This window comes from Misgurnus anguillicaudatus, chromosome 11 (genome assembly GCF_027580225.2).
Source record: "Misgurnus anguillicaudatus chromosome 11, ASM2758022v2, whole genome shotgun sequence".
NCBI classification, from domain to species: Eukaryota; Metazoa; Chordata; class Actinopteri; order Cypriniformes; family Cobitidae; genus Misgurnus; species Misgurnus anguillicaudatus.
Genome location: NC_073347.2, coordinates 17,916,819 through 17,939,082, shown reverse-complemented (window position 1 = coordinate 17,939,082; position 22,264 = coordinate 17,916,819). Strand labels below are relative to the sequence as shown.

General features: G+C 37.1%; 1 protein-coding gene across 3 annotated transcripts in view; it reads right to left on the bottom strand.

The window, feature by feature from the left end:
• nrg3a (neuregulin 3a) overlaps positions 1-22,264 on the bottom strand; it is a 366,558-nt gene that overhangs the window by 45,469 nt on the left and 298,825 nt on the right. For 2 of the 3 annotated variants that reach the window (XM_055170877.2, XM_055170879.2), the window contains exon 4: positions 4,474-4,500. The exons of the other annotated variant lie outside the window; for it this stretch is intronic. In XM_055170877.2, the coding sequence (XP_055026852.2) occupies positions 4,474-4,500 (27 nt within the window). The remainder of the gene's footprint in view (positions 1-4,473; positions 4,501-22,264) is intronic. 3 annotated transcript variants of the gene reach the window in all.

Genomic DNA, 22,264 nt, shown 5'->3' with positions numbered 1-22,264 from the left:
TGTTTTCCTTTAAAGGCCTTTTCACACGTAACGCGGCAAGTGGTGGAATCAGCACACAGTTGCTGATTTCTTTTTAGCTTTGTGCAGTTGAAGTCTTGTTTACACTTTTGCAATTTGCATGGCTCTACTCTACGGCGTGAACCTGCTGAACCTGCAGGCTCTTCAGTGAACCTACAAGACTTTTATGCTTGACGTGCTCTCTGTTGTATAATTCTGTAAATGACATGCAGAGGGCGACTCGTGAGTAATTGTTCTCAAAACCATCAAAAAGCAGCGATGAGAGAAAGTAGTTTGCTGAATAATTTGTCAAACACTCGTCTCGTGAGAAGTAAATACGTGGATTTCTTCACATATAAACTGTTTAGGTTGTGGGTCGACAACACATAAAAAAGTTTTTATGATGTTTTATAAAACATCACTTTACTTAAATGGGTGTTCATAAGGCTGACATGACACATTCATTGTCATGACATGACACGTGTTATGAATATGAAGGAGATTTTATGGACAATTATGACAACTGTCATTAAGTGTCATTTGTTCAATTATGCTATTTTTATTGCAAAGATGACATTGTTTGAGATGTCTTTGTTATGGCAACTAGACATTAACCCATACATCATAACTTGTCATGACAACTTGACATTAACCAAGACAACATAACTGACCATTTTTTACCAGTGATACAAATTGAATTTGTCATTAAAATGTCATTAAGTGTTAATACTCTGTTAAATAGTTTTATAACAGCATCATGAATATTCTTCAGTTCGTAACGTTTATTTGACCGAGTATTAATAATATTTGACATAGTATTAACACTTAATGACATTTAAATCAGTTGAATGTAATGTTAACCCACAACGCTAGGTAGTTTCTTAAGTTTGCTAATTATTGTTTATGATTTATAACAAGTTGTGTTGTATTGGTTTATGTCAAGTTGTCATAAAAAGAGAAATCTCAAACAATGTCAACTTTGCATTAAAAATTACATAATTGAGTAAATGACACTTAATGGCAGTTGTCATAAATGTGCATAAAATGTTCATGACACATGTCATGTTATGATTATGAAAGTGTCATGTCAGTCTTATGCACACCCCTTCAAGTAAAGTGTTACCAAGTTTTTTTTCTAGTTTTTTATTTTTTACAGGGCAGGGGAAAGCAGGAGGTACGTAAAATAAAATGAAAGTTTCTAAGCAGTTGCACAAATCTAAATGCTTTTTGGCATTCAGAAATAGACCCAGATAGATTTCAGCCTAATAGGGATACTTGCACTGAATCACCAATTTCACATGTATTTTGTGTATTTTCAAAATACAAAATACTGTATTTGTATTTAAATACATTTTTCCTCACAGTATTTTGTATTTGTATTTAAATACATTTTTCGACACAGTATTTTGTATTTGTATTTGAAATACATTTCCATGTATTTATGCCCATCTCTGAGCTTAGCCTTATGCGCCATGGTCTTGTCATCTGTGTTTTGTTGTACAAGTTCCCAAACTCCCTTTTAGCAGTGAAAAACATCCCCCTGCTGAGATTCAAGAGCACCATTCCATCGATATGCTTCATTGCTCCTGTGTTGTGTGTTTGTCGCGTTTACGATGATGCCCTGGCAGCAAAGGTGGCATAACTACAACAATAAGTCTGCAGTCCCACCCTCTTTAACGCGGTACTAAACTGCAGTGGAAAGCAAACTGAGACAAAGTAAAGCGACTTTCTTACTTCGTATTTATTTTGTCTTGTTTTCAGTAGAAATATCTAAACATTCCTAAATCAGGATGCATTTTCTTGATGAGCAAAATGACCTAAGAAAATAAGTCTAGTTTTTAGACAAAAAAATAACTTAAGTGAATGTGTGCTTGAAACAAGCAAAAATATCTGCCAATGGGGTGAGAAACTTGAATTAAGTATTTAAGAAGAAAGATAACTTATTTCAAGATTTTTTTCTCACCCCATTGGCAGATATTTTGGCTTATTTTCTTAGGTCATTTTGCAAGAAAAAGCATCTTAATTTAAGAATTTTTAGATATTTGTACTGAAAACAAGACAAAATACTAAGAAAGTCATTTTTTTGCAGTGCATGCACTGGAAAAGCATGATGTATGCATTCTCCTTATTAGAAGTACTCACACTAAAGGGCTTTTCATACTGGAAATAGTTAACCCTGGGTTATTTTAAACACCAGGTTTTGGTGTTTCTAACCTGGCTTTTCATAATCTGACGTTTCACACTGTTCATTCCTAAACCCTAGGTCAGGTGTCTCCAACCCTGCACACCAATCCTACACACCTGTCTGTAATTATCAAGCAACCCTGAACAATTTGATTAACTGCTGCAGCTGGGTTTACTTGGGGTTATAACATTCTAAGCCTGCTTTGTTTCACACTGCATCCATTTGGCAACACCAGAGTATGGTTTCATAACCCATTTTTAAATAACAAGTGTGAAACGATCCTTATGATGTTTAAATCTACACCCTAAATAAGAAATAATCCAGTCATTGACTTGATGAAATGAGTCAAAGCAAGTGAAGAACCTGCTCTCTGGGAAAGCATGTTTCAGACCTTAGCAATGGAAATTGGAAATCAACGTGAACAAAACCCATCTTGCTGTTACCTACATTCGCCCATCGATCTACAGCCCTGGGAATCCTCCAAGTGCTATAATCAAAATACTGATAAAGGCACAAGATGATGTCACAATAATGTCAAACGCAATGCTCTATGCCTGATGATGCACTTAACAGACTACACACAAACATATTAAAGCATGAAACAACTGATGTACGCTTACCAAAATACTGTATGCACATACATCCCTATATATCTGGTTAACTCGATTTCTGTTTTACATAATTCAGGTCAAATGCACAGCGCAGTAGCTTTTATTAGACACTAATACCTGTGTTACTCACACTGAGACGGTTACATCTGAAACTGTGCCAACAATATAAATTCATCCTCACTGTCTCCTGACACTGTCCTCTCATCCCAGTGCCGTTTCCAAGGAGACCAAAGAGCATTAGAATTCTGCAACGCATTGCAGGCAAGTGATTGGAGGAGAGGGAAGTTAGAGAATAAAGGAAGAGCAATAAAATGATGCTATTTTCCCAACTGTACCGATCTACAATTTGATTTTCATTATTAAGTAATAACCAAATGAAATACTAAGTGCACAGGCAGGGTGGTTAAGTAAATTCAGGTTTACAGTGAAAGTTCACCTAAAAATTTTAATTCTGTCATCATTTACATACATTTAGATACGTTTTTGCACAGTTTGCTTTTGCCCATGTGATGCTGAGGTTAGGGCTGAAGTTTAATTTTTTTTCTAATAAACGTACAGAATGTATTTGTATGATTCACTTCAAATTCATATCAATGAGCCAACTAATATGTACAAAGATCAGGCTGAAAATATCCTGCCAGCACTGGTCCATATGAGGACTGTCAGGGTCCAAAATGACAAAAAGCCCCTTAGAAAAGGTCTATCCAAGTTAAGCACTACATTTTAACTTACAGTATCTAAATACATACAATAGCTGAATCCATACATTTTACCCACAACAATATTTTATCATATCTTTTTATTATACCATTATAATGTCATTTTGGGTCTTGACTAGGGATGCACGATATAGGCCGACATATCGTTATCAGCCGATAACTGCTTATTTTTAATATTATCGGTTATCGGTCTGATAGCAAAATTAGGCCGATAAATGAAAGCCGATAAATGATGGATTATTTTGGTTTGTTGAATCACTTCACTTGCTCATTGCTGGCCATGTGGAGTTTTGATTGGTGCTTTCTGTGACATAGCACGAAGATGACACGTGTTGCCCGCTTAAGAAGAGTATGCTAGTCTAGCGCAAAGACAAGATGTCCGCGGTCTGCGAGTTTTTCATTGTGAAAATAATATGAATATTTATCGGCCTATAGATATTGGTTATCGGCCCCCAAATATAAAGAGTTATCGCTTAACAGTATCGGCCAAAATTTCCATATCGGTGCATCCCTAGTCTTGACAACACAACTTTCCACTATTTTGAAAACAATGGCAAGCATATTCTTCAAAAAACTCCATGTTTGTGTGCCACAGAAGAAAGAAAGTCATAGAGAACTATTTTTATTCTCCGGTAGAAGGCAGAGGAACTTCAACACCAGTTAAAACTAAATAAAGCAGTCTTATCCTAAAATTATTACAAGTTTGTAAATATATGTTTGTTCTGGAAGACTCTGGGCTCTAAACATAGAAGCTATTTGTTGCGAAAAGTCAAGAAGGAAAAACATTTTAGCCCACATACAGTGCACAGTCGAAAGAGATAACAGCAATGTTCACATTCAAACACATGCAATGAAAAGACAGGCACAGCTGCACAAAGCAGATACACAGCCGCCTCGGCTCATGTAAACTCTGCAAGCGTGATTCATCGTTGTGCCAATAAGAAAAAGCTTTTTTCCTTACCCATGAACTCAATGCCCAAGTGATCCACTGCTCCAGCGAAGATAGGAGAGGGCAGCAGGATAGGAGGAAAGCAAAGGGAAAAGAGAAAAAAGATGTAAAAAAAATAACGTTCAACATTTGAATTCATTTCTCACAGCGAACACATTTATTGTGGGTTACTGTTTACGTAAGAGCTTTGTGTGCACAACTTGATCACAAACCAATGATGTGAGGCAACGTAATGGGTGCAACATAGAGTGAGTCTTTGCTTTATCGCTTCCAGATCAAACAAAGCCATAAACAGCTGCTGATTGTGGGCTGGATCTGTGGTCACTGGTCTGTGATTCATTCAATCAAATTAATGACATTCATAAAGTAATTGTTTGCTAACAGAAAACAGATCAGCAGTCCAACACTGCATTTCTAGGGCCTGATTTACTATGTACTGTATGTAGAACAAGGGTCTTCAACTTTGTTGAGGGCATTGGTGGAGGTAATACATTTAGGGCCAGATTTACAAACAGCTTGCGCCAATGCAAACTATAATTTTGGCCTTAAATAACGACTGTCGGGATTTACTAAAGACGCGCAGTGGATAATTAGCGCCGAAAAGGTGTGGTCTAGTAATTTTGCGACTGACCTTATTGCACATGCATTTCTAGGAGTTTCCTTTTCAGATGCAAAATTTATGAGAGGAGATTATTTAAATGATTCACGCAACACGATTTACAAATGTTTGTATGTGTGATGTCACTGGTATTTGCGCCATTTAACTCTGGGACCCTGTACCGGGTCCAGAATTATTTATTATTACTTAATATAAAATCTTACTTTAATTTATCATGGTCTGTCATGGACCCAGTACCACATATGAGATACTGTTTGAAAGCTTACCCCCCATTCAGACAGCCAGCGACCAGCAGTAGCAGAGAGACGCGATCTCATTCATTTCAATGGAAACTGGGCGACTTCCGGCGGTACGAGCGAAAGTGACCGTTGGCGACCGTATGGGCGTGTCCAGCGACGCGAGAAAGTTAAGAAAAGTTTAACTTTATGCAAACGTCGAGCGAATTTCGGGAGCGACTACCAATGAGAACGAAGCAGTGGAGTTCACGTCATCCTTCTCTCGTATTTGTGTATGACAAGCAGATTTAGAAATGCCTAATTGAAAGAGATGGGCGACACACAGCGATGATATCGCTGGCTGTCTGAATGCGGCGTTAGACACTCTACTTTCTGCAGATATGCATCACTTTGACATATCTTTTACTGTAAGAAAGTTATTTACAATTAATTTACACTATCACCCCCCCCCCATATTTTTTAATATAATTTAATATTCACATATTTCATATTTTTAAAGTATGACAAACATGGGCAAGCCTTATATCAAATGAAAGCTCTCACTCTCAGGAATAAGGCTATTTTTGTTCTATTTTCAACACATATCCAACAACCGTTGAATGAATAATGATGTAAAAAATTGACTTTTGTAAACGTATGTGAAAATTGAGCGTGAACTGCCTCAGATAGCACAGATAGCCACAAATGCTACACCATCTTTTCTCTTAGGTCCTACTCTAAAAAAATGAGTCCATTCACAGCATTTTCTTAGGTTGTGTGCATGAATAATCCCTTGCTATTTATTATATGTGCAAAACAAAAAAGTAATATTTATATAAAAAAAAAATATTTTCACACCCTTCAGTAAAATAAGAATAACTTTTGAATGCGACATGCTAAAGAGATCATTCTTTTTTGGGTTTTTACTGTCTGCTGCTGCTAACAACCAGAACTGTCTGCATTCTGCTAGCAGAGGTGGGTAGTAACTAATTACATTTACTTCGTTACATTTACTTGAGTACATTTTTTGGGTAACTAGTACTTTTAGAGTAAATTTAAGGATGGGTACTTTTTACTCTCACTCAAGTACATTTCTAGTGAAAAAACTGTACTTTTACTTCGCTACATTCGGCGGAGTTACTGCGCTACTGTCAAATGGTAATAATTAATGAATATATTTTTAAAAAAAAGTTTATAGGGCGTGTTCGAAAGTTTCGCGAAACAGGCTGCGTCACCCTTTAGCGCGCGACCGCGCGGTCATTAGCGTGCGCGACCGCACGTAGATGATAGGAGAAGCAGATGAGGGCGCGTGTGCATTCTGCGAGATATATCGGAGGCAGATCATGCGTGGCTTCAAGTTCGGTCTATGTTTTCACTCTAAGAGGTCAAAAAGAATAGTTTCATAATGCGATGCATGCTTTGTTCAATAAACGAGCTGACATCTCAGTGTACAGGAATTCAAGATCCAACCTGAAGTGTCACAGTATTGTCTATTTGAACACTATTAATGGTCATTTTACACACTGTCCGAGTTTTTTGCCATATGCACTCTTGTGCAAGCGATGACAAAACCTAGTGTAAGTTAAACCATACAAACAAGCACGTTCACATCTGCACATTTCCATATCATTTTCCCACAACTAAACAATCTGAACAGCATAATGTAATGACGTCTTGCATTTATACACAAATCCGGACACCTCACTAATGTGTAGAAAATACATTCAAATAAATACGGGATTGTATTTTATTTAAATCCTTCCTAAAGAATGAATAAATAAAAATAAAATAATTAAGATTGTTTTTAAAGAATCATGTATTATATATTATAATAAATGTAGAGTTGATTTGCAAAAACAGATAAGTTCCATATGAAATTCTAAAATGATCATTTTTATTAAGCTCCTGTTTATGTTCAGTAATTGCACTTTAATGGCAATGAAAATAACCTATTCATATAAAAACATGATAACAAACAGACACACACATTCTTTTTTGTTTACTGTTTGCATGTTTAATAGCAGATGCTGACAAGTTTGTGTTGTGAACATGAAAATAAATACAGAGTTAACCGTCAGAAAAACATCTGTGTGTGTGTTTGAGAATTTTTTTTAAATGACACGTTTTGTGATGTTTATGTATCCATTGCAGGACTGATATAGGCTGCTTTACTTGTATATAAGCAGAACAATGAGACTTTTAGGAAGAAGTTTGTGAAAACCCTCCAAGTAGTCTGAAATTCAGTGCTTTTGCGCTACTTCTCTATCAGATTGGAAGTAACGAGTAACTAACTACTTGAGTAATTTTTTCATCTAATACTTTTTTACTCTTACTCAAGTAAATAATTAGATTGATACTTTTACTTTTACTTGAGTACATTTTTGCATAAGTACTTGTACTTTTACTTGAGTACAGATTTTGTGTACTCTACCCACCTCTGTCTGCTAGAGCACACAGAACCAGAGTTATACACTATCATAGACAGTATTTACAACATAAAAAAAGAAAATTTGGTGTTTCATCATATGAAAAACACCCTAAATAACAATATTTGTCACAAACAGCAGCTTTTTCTGTAACTTCAAAAGGTTTTCTGCAAAATGATATAAAGATATTGCATTTATTCCACTGTATGTGGTTATGGGAGCACTTCAAATATTTTTAGGCAGAAATTAAATACAAAAAGGGTATTATTCCTCCCTTCAGTTGGAGTAAAATAACTTTTGCATAGATTATGATAGAGACAAAATTCCTTTTTCCTCTATAAGCTGACAATTGCTGGAATCAAACAAATCTGTCTGCAGGTTTCGTTACCACTCAGGGCCAGAGTTACTGTATACACTTTTAAATACAGACTTTAGAAAAAAAAACATCAAAAAGCGCCTATTTATTTTTGTGTTTATTAGAGGACTGACAACACATACAACCATGTTTAGCACTTTCAACAGTGTTTTATGAAATTTCAAAGGCTTTCCTGTAAAATTATACCAAACTTTTGTATGTACACCTCTGCATGTGGGTATGGGAAGCTTTTGAAATTGGGTAGGCCAAATCCAGGCGAAAATCCCCAAAATAGCCTCAGAGTGTAAGTCGTCAAATCAGATCATTTTTTGTGATTCATAAAATTGCCTTCCAGGAAAAATGTCTTAAAAAAAATACATAAACATACAAATATATCAAATGAAAGCACAGACACTCTGCTTTAAAAAAAAAAAAAAACTATAGACCATTTCAAAAGATGTAAACAACACTGGTCCAGAAACACTTCCTGTTACAGTTATTTCACATATATCATTATCTTTAAGATGTTTGTTTAACTTCAGTTAATTCAGTTTTATATGTTCTGTTGGTTTATTTTAACCCAACGCTTATCTAGTGTTAAAAAACTGAAACAGGAAGTTCTTCTGGACCAGTGTTGTTTACATCTTTTGAAATGGTCTATATATTATCTATATATGGGTATTTTTCTTAAAAAATAGAACATTTTTAGCAAAAAGCTGAAATAATTGCATTTTTGTTAATAAATTTTGTTAGAGATCAGATTCAGAATGATTATCAAAACATACACGGAGTGTAAAATTAGTAAATAATTTTTTCTGCTTCAGTTTTTTTATAAATTGGGTAAATCCCATCTAATGGATAATCGCAGTTTTACAGATTAACATAAAAATTTATCAGGAACACGTTTTTTTTTCATGCAAATGTTTTCTCTTAATTGACGAAATAACTCGTCAATGGCGGGGAAAGAGTTTATTTGCGCCTTTTTAGTAAATAACCCACAGATATTACCACTCCCATCTGCGCTTTTTTGGAATTATGCTCTCGCGCAAATTTGCCACGTTTAGTAAATCTGGCCCTTAAACTATTATGATGTGTATATTACAAAACCACCATTTTTATATGCTTGATGAAACATCTAGCTCAGTGTAGCTTTTGTTGAAGGTAGCATTCTATTTCTGTTAATCATATTTTAATTTACACAGAATTTTGATATCAAAAAGGGCTTTTTTGGAAATTATTTGATATACTAAGTTATAATTAAATCTAATGATTTCACGATGTTATTGCTTCCCCCAGGGCTATAAGATTTCACATATTCTAATGTCTTGAGTAAATCAGACCCTTCAAATATATTCATATTATCCGAAAATTCCCTGGAGCAGAGGAATCGGTAGCTGTGCTTCAGGTATGTGCTATGGCAGATTTAGGAATGCATGCCATTTGATTTATTTTTGCTTCTCTTTAATGCAGCGGAGTAAACAGGATGAACTGAGTAAAAGATTGTATCTCTCGAGGATCTGTAAATGCGTTGACAGCAGTCGGATATGAGCGATGCTTTTACACAAAGACAAATATAGATGCCATTTTTGCTTTCTTTAGTCAGCCTCAAAGATTTCGGTTCATTTTTCATTTATGAGAACTCTCTGTTTTCCTTGGCATGCAATCAAATTGAGGTAATTCGACTGTCTAAAAGTTTGGAAGGTTTAGGGTCAAAATGTCCCACCTACAACAAAACTCCTACAGATTTTAATCTAAATAAATTCGAAAGAAAATAAATTATATTGGGGACACTTACAGTGTACGTTTCTAAGTCACATTAATGCCCTATAGGGGGTGCCAGTGTTTGAAAATGCTAACAAGCTCTCTTTAAAAACATAAAGCATCAATGTACAACAAAACATATAAGCACAATGCATAATGTATGACTATCAATTTACATACACAAGCCTTCACCCCCCATTCAGGCAGCCAGCGACCAGCAGTAGCAGAGCGACGCAATCTCATTCATTTCAATGGAAACCGAGCGACTTCCGGCGGTACGAGCGAAAGTGACCGTTGGCGACCGTATGGGCGTGTCCAGCGACGCGAGAAATTTAAGAAAAGTTTAACCCCTCGTTCAGACAGCCAGCAACGTTATCGCTGTGTGTCGCTTGTCTCTTTCAATGAGGCGTTTCTAAATCTGCTTGTCATAAACAAATGAGTACCATCCACGCCAGTAACTGACGCCGGAAGGATGATGTGAACTCCACTGCTTTGTTCTCATTGGTAGTCGCTCCCGAAAGTCGCTCGACATTTGCATAAAGTTAAACTTTTCTTAACTTTCTGGCGTCGCTGGACACGCCCATACGGTCGCCAACGGTCACTTTCGCTCGTGTCGCCGGAAGTCGCCAGGTTTCCATTGAAATGAATAAGATTGCGTCGCTCTGCTACTGCTTGTCGTTGGCTGTCTGAATGGGGCGTAACTTTATGCAAATGTCGAGCGAATTTCGGGAGCGACTACCAATGAGAACGAAGCAGTGGAATTTACGTCATCCTTCTCTCGTCAGTTATTGGCGTGGATGGTACTCATTTGTGTATGACCCGCAGATTTAGAAACGCCTCATTGAAAGAGACGGCGACACATAGCGATAACATCGCTGGCTGTCTGAATGCGGCGTCACGTACCTCTGCCTACATCTTTGCATAACCTGAAATATGTTGCTCCTGGTACATATCGTTGCATATTTCGGTCGAAGTGTCAACTAGTTTTATTCTCCACTTTGATGTGTTCAAGGTTACAAAGCAGACAATACTGTACTGTTCCATTTAACATGTAACATTTTTGCAGTATATTCTTCATTTAACGATTGTGTGAAGGAAAACATCTGATGTGTTTATCGTCAGGGTTAATCATGTTCGGCTGAGGTATGTCAAGAACTTGTTTACAGGAATTACAGTTGTGACTTATAAAAGAGACAGTAATGAATGATCAAAATTCAACTTAATGTTTTAGATGGCTGTTTTTGATAATTAAATAAAAAAATTAAGCCACAAGGACAGCTTAAGTCACTTGGGCATGCCATGCATTTGCGTGCATATGACTATAAGCATCAAATGGCACAAATCTACTAAACAAAGTCAATCATGTTTTAATCTGTTTATGTATCTGCTTTAAAACTTTAAATAAACCAGTGTAAAAACAGAAGAAAACTTACGCCTATAGAAAAATGCAGCAACGTATTTTAGGTAATGCAGGAATGTAGGCAGAGGTACTTGGGTTGTAACATAGGAAATTATGCCTGCTGGGATGCTCTCCCATCTGTAACAAAGCAGGGCTTTCTTTGTCTCTATGCCAAGACCTCTGACCTAAGCAGGAAAAGTGAGGGAACAGTATGGCTGGTGAGGATGAAGGTGGTTGTACCTTGATGTCATAGTGCAAGGAGAGACAGAATGTGAGGCAGGTGCAGACTGTGGGGATTCAAGCCCATTCACTTCCCCTATTGAAACACCAATGCACCCATGCACAAAAACGCACGCACGCACACACACACAGCCAAAAATAATACATGATTGAGCCTTTAAGAGTATTTTTTCTTCAAAGCTGTGAGCCTTCAGGGACTTTTTCTCTTTATAAATGTTCTTTAAGCACCCAAGGACTGCACACCTTCTGTTAAAGGCTAATGTAAAGAATAAAACACACAGTCACTTTAGTAAACTCATAAGCTCATATATTACAGCTCACAATAACTGATTCTATCTGTATGAGATATATCTGTATGAGATCAGGTCTGTCCCTGAAAACATGAGAATGATGGACACTTACGCTTTTCATGTCATTCTTGAGAAAAACACTGACATTAAATTGCCTCAGTCACATGTTCACAAGGGATGTGACTCAAATTGTACTCATAGTCCCCTGAAGTGGACCCGGGATGAGGGCTAGCAATGAAACTGAGACGAAACATTAATCTACTGAATGAGGCTGTCTCAGGTATTTGTCTACTTTACCACAGAAAAGTTTACACAGACTTTCCAGACCTCGGCAGTATCTGTCACACTATCGAGAAGAAGTGGGGTGATTCTGCTCCCTTTCCTAAATGTAATTGTACCCAATGGCCTTGTAATGCTATTGTTGATTCATTGTAATTCCCGAGACTTAGTGCTATAAAACAGAAGAATAAAGACTGATATTGTATGTCTACTTCTGGTTTGTGAAATGAATATTGTCATTAATCGCTTCATGCATCAATAGCAATATTGCAACTAAACACAGTCAAGCACTTTAAATTGAAAACCGAATTGAAATTATTATGAAGAAATGCTAGACTGCATTATGACTGTTAAAAAAACTTTTCTTTTGGTTAGCAGACTGAACATTATTTTAGTTTGGCTGCTTTGTTCTAACTAAAGCTTTTTCTCCTCTCACACTTTCAACTCAGAAATGTCATAACAGATATTTAATCACGATAAAGGGTGCTCTTTCAAGGGCATGACCGTAGACTGGAAAAATCTGGACAACGCGTCTCCATAGACTTCAATTAATAAGCCAAAATATCTCAAAAATGGCCACTGACATTTTGCGCCAATGACGTCATCACATAGTGATTGTGAGGTGGAGCTGTGGTTTTAAGGCCCCGCCCATTTCCTCATTTAAAACACAAACACACAAAACAAGTCAACACACCCATTTTAATAGCATCTAACAACCAGCTTAAACAACAAACAAGAGTACATAAACATGATACGAAATAACTAAAATAATAAATAAATAAATAATAATAAAATAATGCAAATCATTGTTGGGATTTTTTTAAGTGTTTAAGCCAGCTACTAGGGGGCAATAGAAATGTTTCGGTTTCACTTTTCAGTATGTGTGTGTCATCCCTGTGTATGACAAGACATGAAGTTCCTATAATTCACTAATGCAAAAAAAAAAAAAAAAAAAAAAAAACACAAGTGCCCAATTTTTTGTTATCAACATGATATTATTAAAATAACTTTATTAAACATCAACAACAATAAAATCTGAAAAGAAATGGTTCTGCCAAGTACTATAGGTAACCACATCCCAGGTATTTATTTTAGCTCTATTAATGTAAAAATGTTTGGTCAAAGGTGCATTTTTCTCCTGTTGGCACATCCAATCAGAGATGGATCTATGTTTATCAGATGCATTTTATATCAACTGGTTAAGATCTCCAATAACAGAATCGAGTATGTCCATTAAATCTACATGAAGAGGACATGACCCACAATATTAAGGTCTGCTACAACTGATAAGAGGTTTGGTTGAAGAGGTTTGGTTAAAGAGATTGGAATAATCATGATAATATGGCTTTATCTCAGGGAGGAAAGCTTTTAAAGATGTTGGCTTTGTACCGGAGAAGTAGACATCTTATTAAAAATAAAATTAAACGTGGAGTTGGGGATGAAGGGGCATAGGGATGTTTTTCAGAGTTCTTGAACAACAGATAGTTTTGTCCTTGACCACGACCTTCTCCCATCATCACCAACCAAGCATACACACACACACACACACACACACACACACACACACACACACACACACACACACACACACACACACACACACACACACACACACACACACACACACACACACAAACTCACTATGTCTGAGTTTTGGTTTCTTTGCTGTTCATTTTTCTTCTGTCAGCAGACAGACACACCTCCACTGTCAGAAATAAGATAAATGCTATTTTACCTGTGGATTCTGTTTTGCCAGTCACAAATGCATTTTACATGCTGTCACTTTCAGATCTAAAAGACTTGACTTGAACATGTATATAAATAAATCATATTTTTCAAATGTTCTGGAGGATTCTACTGATGGCCACACCTTTAAATATGAATAATTTTTATGCAGTTATTTTTGAAGCATGGTTCAGTAAATAACACTGGGGGCCCTATTTTAACGATCTGAAACGCAAGTGCGAAGCGCAAAGCGCAAGTGACTTTGTGGGCGGATCTTGGGCGCTGTTGGTATTTTCCTGGCGGGAGAAATAACTCTTGCGCCAGGCGCAAATCAATAAGGGGTTGGTCTGAAGTAGGTTCATTATTCATAGGTGTGGTTTGGGCATAACGTCAAATAAACCAATCAGAACGCTATCCAACTTTCCCTTTAAATGCAAGGGCGCAACTTCCATGGCGGGTTGCTATTATTATGATGGATTTACCAGGCGCACTCCAGGAGCGGTTCACAGCCGAGGAGACCCACGTTCTTGTAAGAGCAGTCAAAGACAGAGAAGTTGTTTTGTATGGGGATGGGAGAAACCCGCCCAAATCAGCGTAGGTTAAACAGGCGTGAGAGGAAATAGCCACAATTGTCTCATCAGCTGGCATCCCCATCGTTGCGCCAAGCGCTACAATGATGTCAGGAGACGGGGGAATCCCAAGCTTGCCAGCATAAATCGGGCACGCCGGGCACACAGGAGGACATTGCTGCATCCACCCTCACCGATGAAAGGGTTTGGGGGCTTTGAAACAGGACCCAAGAAACGCAAACAAGGTCCAACCCCAAAGTACACTTACAAATCAAGTTCATATACATTAAGGTTTCTTATGAAAACATTTTAATTATTATTTACATAAAATAAACGTAATACAGCCACACAAAAAACGTATGAAAATATTTTAATCGTTATTTGCATGAGAATTTTTTAACGCAGCCACACAATAAATAAAAACTATCACCACAATGCTCACCACTATGATTTCCCTTATCTCATGTGTTAATATTTTTTATTGTAACAATTTATGATTTGCAAAAGAACTGTTGCATCTGTGTAGATTAGATAAGCAAAGTGTGTGCGCGTTGTGCACGCTATACATTATGGTCAAGCATGCGCCCTTAAAATAGCATAATGAACCACGCGCAACGCGTCACTGACTTTAGACTAGTTTTTTTTGTCAGTGGCGCAATTGTTTTTTGAAACTGCAAAATAGCATCAGGGATGGTTTGCGCCGGAACACGACTCCTTTTTTGTGCTGAACTGCCCAGGGAGCGCAAGTTCATTCCCTAGTTTGCCGACGTGCGTCTGTGGAGGGAAAAACCTGCTGTGCGCCGGTGCAAAATACGAATGATACATGCGTCACTGACAAAGTCAATTGCGCTGGGTGCAAGATAGGGCCCTGGGTCTCATTCACTAATAATTGCGTAAGTTTTTCATATTTATTTCGAACTTCTCCGAAAAATATCTGCCTAATTCACAACATTATGCACATTAATTTGTTTTTATACCTGTACTTGAGCGGCCACGTGCGCGAAGTTGGCAATTTGCATAAAACATGCCCAATCCTCCATATAAGGGCTTTCTTTGCGCAGGTTATTAATTCTATTTTAAAGGTCACGTTCTTTCTGATCCCTTTTTTAAACCCAAGTTAGTGTGTAATGTTGCTATATTAGCATAAATAATACCTACAAAATGATAAAGCTCAAAGTTCACTGCGAGGCGATATATTTTCTTTAACCAAATTCCCCTTTCAAAGCCTACAACGAACAGCCGGTTTGGACTACAGCCCTCTACTTCCTGCTTTAATGACATCAGTAAAACAGTTTTTTGCCTAAACTCTGCCCACAGGAATACGTCAGTCGCCAGCTACGCTAACGGCAAGCTAAGCTAACGGCAAGCTAAGCTGCTATTGAATCACAACACACTAAACAAACTACACAATCAGAACACGACACGTATTTCTGGAGGAGGGACTTCATAGAACAAGGAAGACATCAGCCTGTTTTTAGGACAGTGAAAACAGCGCTATAGAAGTAAATTTTGTGAAAAATACAGCGTTTTTTTACATGTGAAACATGAACACATGTTATATTGTGCACTGTAAACACAATCAAAGCTTCAATAACACAGAAAGAATGGGACCTTTAAAGTTTCATCGAATCAGTGCTTTGATTTGTGTGTTCTTTAAAGGATATCATTGTAAAAAAATTATGTAGAAATTACAGTATTACTGGCAGCTGTTTGCCTGTAGATTTAAATGTACGTTATTTACTGGCAACAGTTTGTTCAAAAGTTAAATGAACATTAAACATTAACAGGTCTTTATCTTTACAGAATAAAACATAATAACATAAAATAACAGCCTCATACAAAGCATTCTGAGAACCAAAATCTGAAGGAAAAAAACAGGAAAAGGTTGATGAGGATTTCTGGTTCCCGAAACTGATTAGCTGATAGCATGAGATATTTAACCAGTACTGTCACGGTAACCGCTTCACAATTTCACATTGTTTCAATCCGCCACTGGTGATTTTAGAACCATAGACTGTAAAAAAAGATGGACGACGCAAAGCCGCTTCCTTCCATTGTAATAAATTGAAGCCAAAAATGTCTGACTTATCACAAAAATTAACAATATCAAACAACGTGATAGCAACTTTCTTAAAGGACCAAAACCATCTTTCTAATAATTTTAAGTGTAACATTTTTTTTAATTAAAAGCCCCATTTGTTTGCATTGAGAGGGCGGGGCTTATGACTTGTACTGCAGATTTGAATATTATACATATATGTTCTCACATAAACTAATCTTACAACTAAGTTTTGTGATCCAAAAAACAGTAATATTGAGTAATATTTTGAAAGTAATATTGAGTTATGATGACATTCAAAACAAACAACTGAAAGAGTTAACCGTCATTCTGAGCTTCAACTCTGAGAAAGCAGTTCCTCACAAAAGAGGCTTTTAAAGACACTCCATTGTTGTTTTCTAGTTTTCTTTTTCAAAATTGTGTGGTCGAACTGTTGTATAAAAGCAATATCGCTCTCGGAGTCGTGTGGTATATCTAAACGCACACACACGCACTAAAGAACAGAACAAATTAGATCAGTCTTTTTCTGACTCTAAATCTGTTCTGGTTTAACTGGAAGGTTTATTTATTTGTAAGAGTGCAGCTGCTCAGACCGCACCAGGTGGCTACATTTGATCATGTTTTAATGTGAAAATCTACTAGAGAAAATCTACAGTACTTGCACAGATGTAACTACAAAAAAACACAATAATTCCAGTTTTAGAATTCAATATCTGTGTGGCCTGATGTTGTTGTTATTATTTTCAGCATACCCTAAGCTGGTTTTAGCTGGTCTCCCAGCTTGGCATTAGCTGGTTTTGCTGTTGTAGCAAGCTGGTCTAGCTGTGTTTTGGTCACTTTTTAAGATGGTCTAGCTGGACTGGCTTGTCAGGCTGGAAGATCAGCTGACCCACCAGCTTGACCAGGCTGGGAGGACCACCTTAAACCAGCTACCTATGGTGGTCATAGTTGGATTTATCAGTAGGGTAACCTATTCAGCACAAATGCTAACTAGCTCATTAAAACGTTTGGTGTGTCAGATAAAAACATGTTAAACACTGTTTATATGAAGATCTGAACAATGATTTAAAGTGGTCATGTGATGCGGTTTTCCTTTGTCTTTGGAGTGTTCAAAGCTATTTGTTCATATAAAAGATCTGTAAAGTTGCAAAAATTTAAGTCTCAATCCCAAAGAGATCATATTTCTAATAGGGAAGGCTCATCCACGCCTTCCTAAATTGTCTCATTCAAATATGTCCCCACATACAGTATCTACATCACTGTGTGGGAAAAATTGTATAACACCGCCTGGATGTACGTATACGCAAAGAAAGGCAGAACTTTTATTCCCGCTGTCCTATTGTTGCCCCGCCATGTTGTGGAAATGCTGTGCTTTGGGAGCTGATATTCCAAATATGGTAATGGACATAACATTTCAGAAAGGCGGAGCATATAGGAACAACAAAAATGTACTGTATGTGGATTTTTTTTTTAACTTTAAACCAGTAGTTCTCAAACTTTTTTAGCATGCGGCCCCCTTTGTGTACAGTGCATTCCTTCGCGGCCCCCCCCAAAGAAAATGTACGACAAATTTGTTCTAAAACGTAACATTTTAACTCTTTCCCCGCCATTGACGAGTTATCTCAATCTGCAATACCGCTATTATCCACCAGGTGGCGCATGGTGGCAACTTATAAAACCCGGAAGTATTGCCCTAGGGCAAACAGCTGTATGTCCGTGTATGTTTTAAAGATCGCTCTGCATCTGATCTCTATCAAAAGTCTTTCACAAAAATGGAATTATCTCAGTTTTTTGCTCAAAATTTGGTGTTTTTGATGAAACCTACACATATTTGAGAGGTGATAAAAACAGAACCCATATAGGTAGGATGAAACAGATTTTTTTGTTTGAAAGCAGAGGGTCTGTTCTTTTAAATCATATATTGTGTTTATATCTTTAAAAAGGAGCATTTTCTGGAAGGCATTAAACTTTTGTGAAAATCATGAAAAATGCTGGCGGTGAAAGAGTTAATTAAACAAAACATATTAAATTATACAAAGTAGTGCTGATGGTTATTAGCCTTATTTGTTTTAGGTTTAATTACACAGAATTCATAATAAATTAATGTATTTAAAAAATGTCATAAAACTGGGGCCCCCCGGGCACATCTCGCCCCCCACCCCCCCAGTTTGAGAACCACTGCTTTAAACAACGTAAATATATAGTATTACACCAAATACACACACACACCCACACAAATTATTTTTAGCAACATCATATGACCCTTTTAAATGGTTTAAAGCACATTTTAAGCATATCATCGCTGTCCGATGAAAACCACGTATGTCCATTTTGCCGATTTTTAGATTTTTCGACGCCAGACGTTCATTTAGGAGTGACAAAATTACAGTAGGACTGTGCAAACAATCTGTCTAGCATAGGTGTTATTTACACTGGGGACGCTGGGGACATCCCACCACTTTTTGAAAGCATTTGGTTATGTTCTGAAAAATCAAGCGATGCTTAAGACTGGTTTTGTGGTCCAGGGTCACATATGTTGCGTTGTATGCTTATGGTGTGTTTTCTTTTACATATGTAATGAAATTCATTGTAATCATTGACTAAACGCAATGCTGTTTTCTACAGTATGGTGCTTTGGGACTGTTCGGTTGAGCTGGTGTTGCAGGGACTGTTACATGTGTGCAGTCGACATTGTTGAGGGTTTTATGCTGAGTATTTTCTTTGCCCATTTTTGATGCTCCGTTATTCAATATTTTTCCTGTCCTGCAGTAATGTTTTTTATCTGATCTTTTGTCCCCACCACTTTTCAACACAAACTGCCGCCCCTGCTGTCTAGCATTACCATGTCAGTGTATTGATTCATTGTCCCTTCATAGTTTGCAAGAGACATTTAATAAATTTATAATTAATATTAAATAAACTAAGGGTATTTAATAAACTAAGACGTAGGCTATTTAATAAACTGAGCGTATTCATCTGTCAATATAAAACGCGACTTGGCCATTCTAATTAATGATCGGAAGAACGCGTATCGACCACCGTTACTGTAAAATATGCACGTATGTCCATTTAAACTTTGGTGAAATGTGGATTATATCATTACACTGGCAAGAATATGGTTACATGTAAAGATGCCATACCAAGTATGACTGAAAAGTAACCATTTTGGACATACATATGAGTTTCATCGAGCAGCGACGATATGTTATATGCCGCATTATAGAGTTAGGCCAGAATAAGCTATATTAAAATGCTTTTTGGAAAAGTAATGCGCAATGAGCAGATCACATAGCCTAAAAATGCTTCCGACCTACAGAGGCAGCTTACTAGGTTTTGGAACAGAGCCACTGCAAATGAAAAGACAACACCATTTTCTGTCTTTTCCAAATTGTCTTTCAAATGAAGAGAGGATGCTTGTCAGTAATGTTACATGAGAGCTACTGTATTGTGAGACACCTGCTATGACTGACACTGAAATTTGCCATCTCACACTCTCTCCAGCCACGTGTCATTCACAGACCTTAACAAAGTCAATATACAAAGTGGAAGAAAGATGCAAAGAACAGGGAAATGACTGAATGAATGATAAAGGGATTGCACTGTGAATGAGGAAAATGCAAAGCAGAAGAGAAAGAGGATACAGAACATTGCAGTATTTGTTTGGGTATCTGTAGATAGCGAGTTATGTTGGACGTGCTCTGTTTTGTCTCAGTTCCCTGGTGATGTGTTGTAAAATAGACGGTTTCCTCAGCCTCCCTCAGCTCTAACTACAAGGCCATGTAATACATGTGCTGCTCACTGTTATGGAAAAGGAGGAGGGTTGCTTGGATCTATGTTGAGTTTAGATCTATTTTGACATTTCCAGTTCAACTGAATGGGTTACTAATTCTGTTTTCATGGATGAACTGCACAACAGCTACTGTATATGGACTGTTTTATAACATAAAATTAGATAAAGTACAGGAGTAATGAGCTAATGACGACTGTGAACCCGTTTTTATAATCCTACATAATCGCACACATTGAAGGCAGGGTCCATGATTTCTGAAAGCCAATGTTGACATTTGAAATCACCTAAACAAACACACTCCTACCCCAATAAAATCTGGACCTTCTTTTGATAGACCCGCCCCACACATACGCAACCCAGGCAACGATGTCGTTTAGTAGACACGCACCTTACTGCTGATTGGATTTCCAAAGCGTTTTTTAGAAACCATGCACTCCGCCTTAAAGGTAGTTATATCTCTTGCACAAGCTTGTGCTGTATTTTCATTCACCAGGTAGACACTCAATTTGTGAGCTAAAAAATAGCTGAGGCATCTTCCTGTCTAGGATATCTCCCAGTGCAACATAGGTCATGAATTATAACATCGGATCTATAACAGAAAATACGAAATAATTTAAACCGTACTGATGGAAAGGTGTCCTCATTCCTAAAGTTAGAACTATGCAGCGGTTGTGGGAAAATGTAAGCTTATCTTTGAGCAATACAACTCAATGAGGTTTAATCAATCCCTATTGAATGACATTGTTGTTGTTCATTGTTTGTTCAATGTTATTGCTTTACCCCAATGCGAGGTGAGAGAGAGAGATTTTGATGTAGAACCTTTAAAACAAAACTAAACATATTTCTGCACTAGTGATCCAAAAAGAAAAATGTAAATGAACCCACAAGAGACCATAAACTCTCTAGCAGCCTTAGGCGATGAACGACCAACTGAACCCCATTTACCAACAACATCAGAGTCAACGCTTGGAAGAGTTTTGGATGCATATGTGCGCGTGAGTTTTCACATGTGAGTGGGTGGCTTTGAGATTGCCATGGTAATAGAATCAGTTTCAAAATCATTTTGCCAAGCCTCCTAAAATTGTTCTTAAAGCTGATCTTCAGTTTATACTCCAAACATACAAATGCAATATACAGTCAGATAAAAACAGTCCAAAAATGGTCCCAAGCTGTTCTTTAGAAAGTAACCTTTAGAAAGGTCCTTATATGTACCATTTAGTTATGATATGTATATATAGTCGGTACTAATATGTACATTTAAGGTACTGATATGCAATCTTTGGTATCAATATGTTCATCTGAGGCAATATTTACAAAGGTATATGAAAGGGTAATTTTTTTTTGATGGTGTCCAAAATCTTTAATTCATCTTTAATAAAATATTTTAACAAAATGCCAAGATGTCAGCTGTTGGAAATCACTTTTAACCACTACTGTATAAATGTCTGCTATATGTCTCATATACAGTGGGGCAGACAAAATCATCCCAGAAAAAACAAGAAGTATTTAAATATGACTGAGCATTGAAAGAGGCAGGATTACATTGTATAAAGGTCACAGACAAAAAGATAAATCCTGGATTTCCCTACGAAGCTGTTTGCTAAAGGAATGGCCAAGCAATGAAGTAAATCATCAGGCTTTAAAGACATTACGCTTGCTTCTCTCTCTCTCTCTGGCAAGACACACAGGTCACCCTTGATCTTTATCTGATCACTCTGTCCTACTCTCTCCTTCTTTGCGCAGTGGTGTATTAATGGAAAGTGTGATTGATATCTTCAAGGTGGTCTGTAAACTTCACAGTTCAAGTGAGCTCCAAAACAAGCAACATGCTCTTTTTTATGAGATCTGCCACTTTGGGGATGATCATAAACTACTATCACTCTGTCCAAAAGAAAATAAATAAAAACAAAGCCAAATCAAATATTGCCACTGCTTCTCTCTCATAAATGTTGGAAATCCAATATAATGTTATTTACTCATGATTCACTGTTTACCCCCCCTCCAAAATACAAACTGCTCTGTACAGCTTTCCATCACACCTTTGCCTAATACTTTTCCCAACATTAAATATCTGGA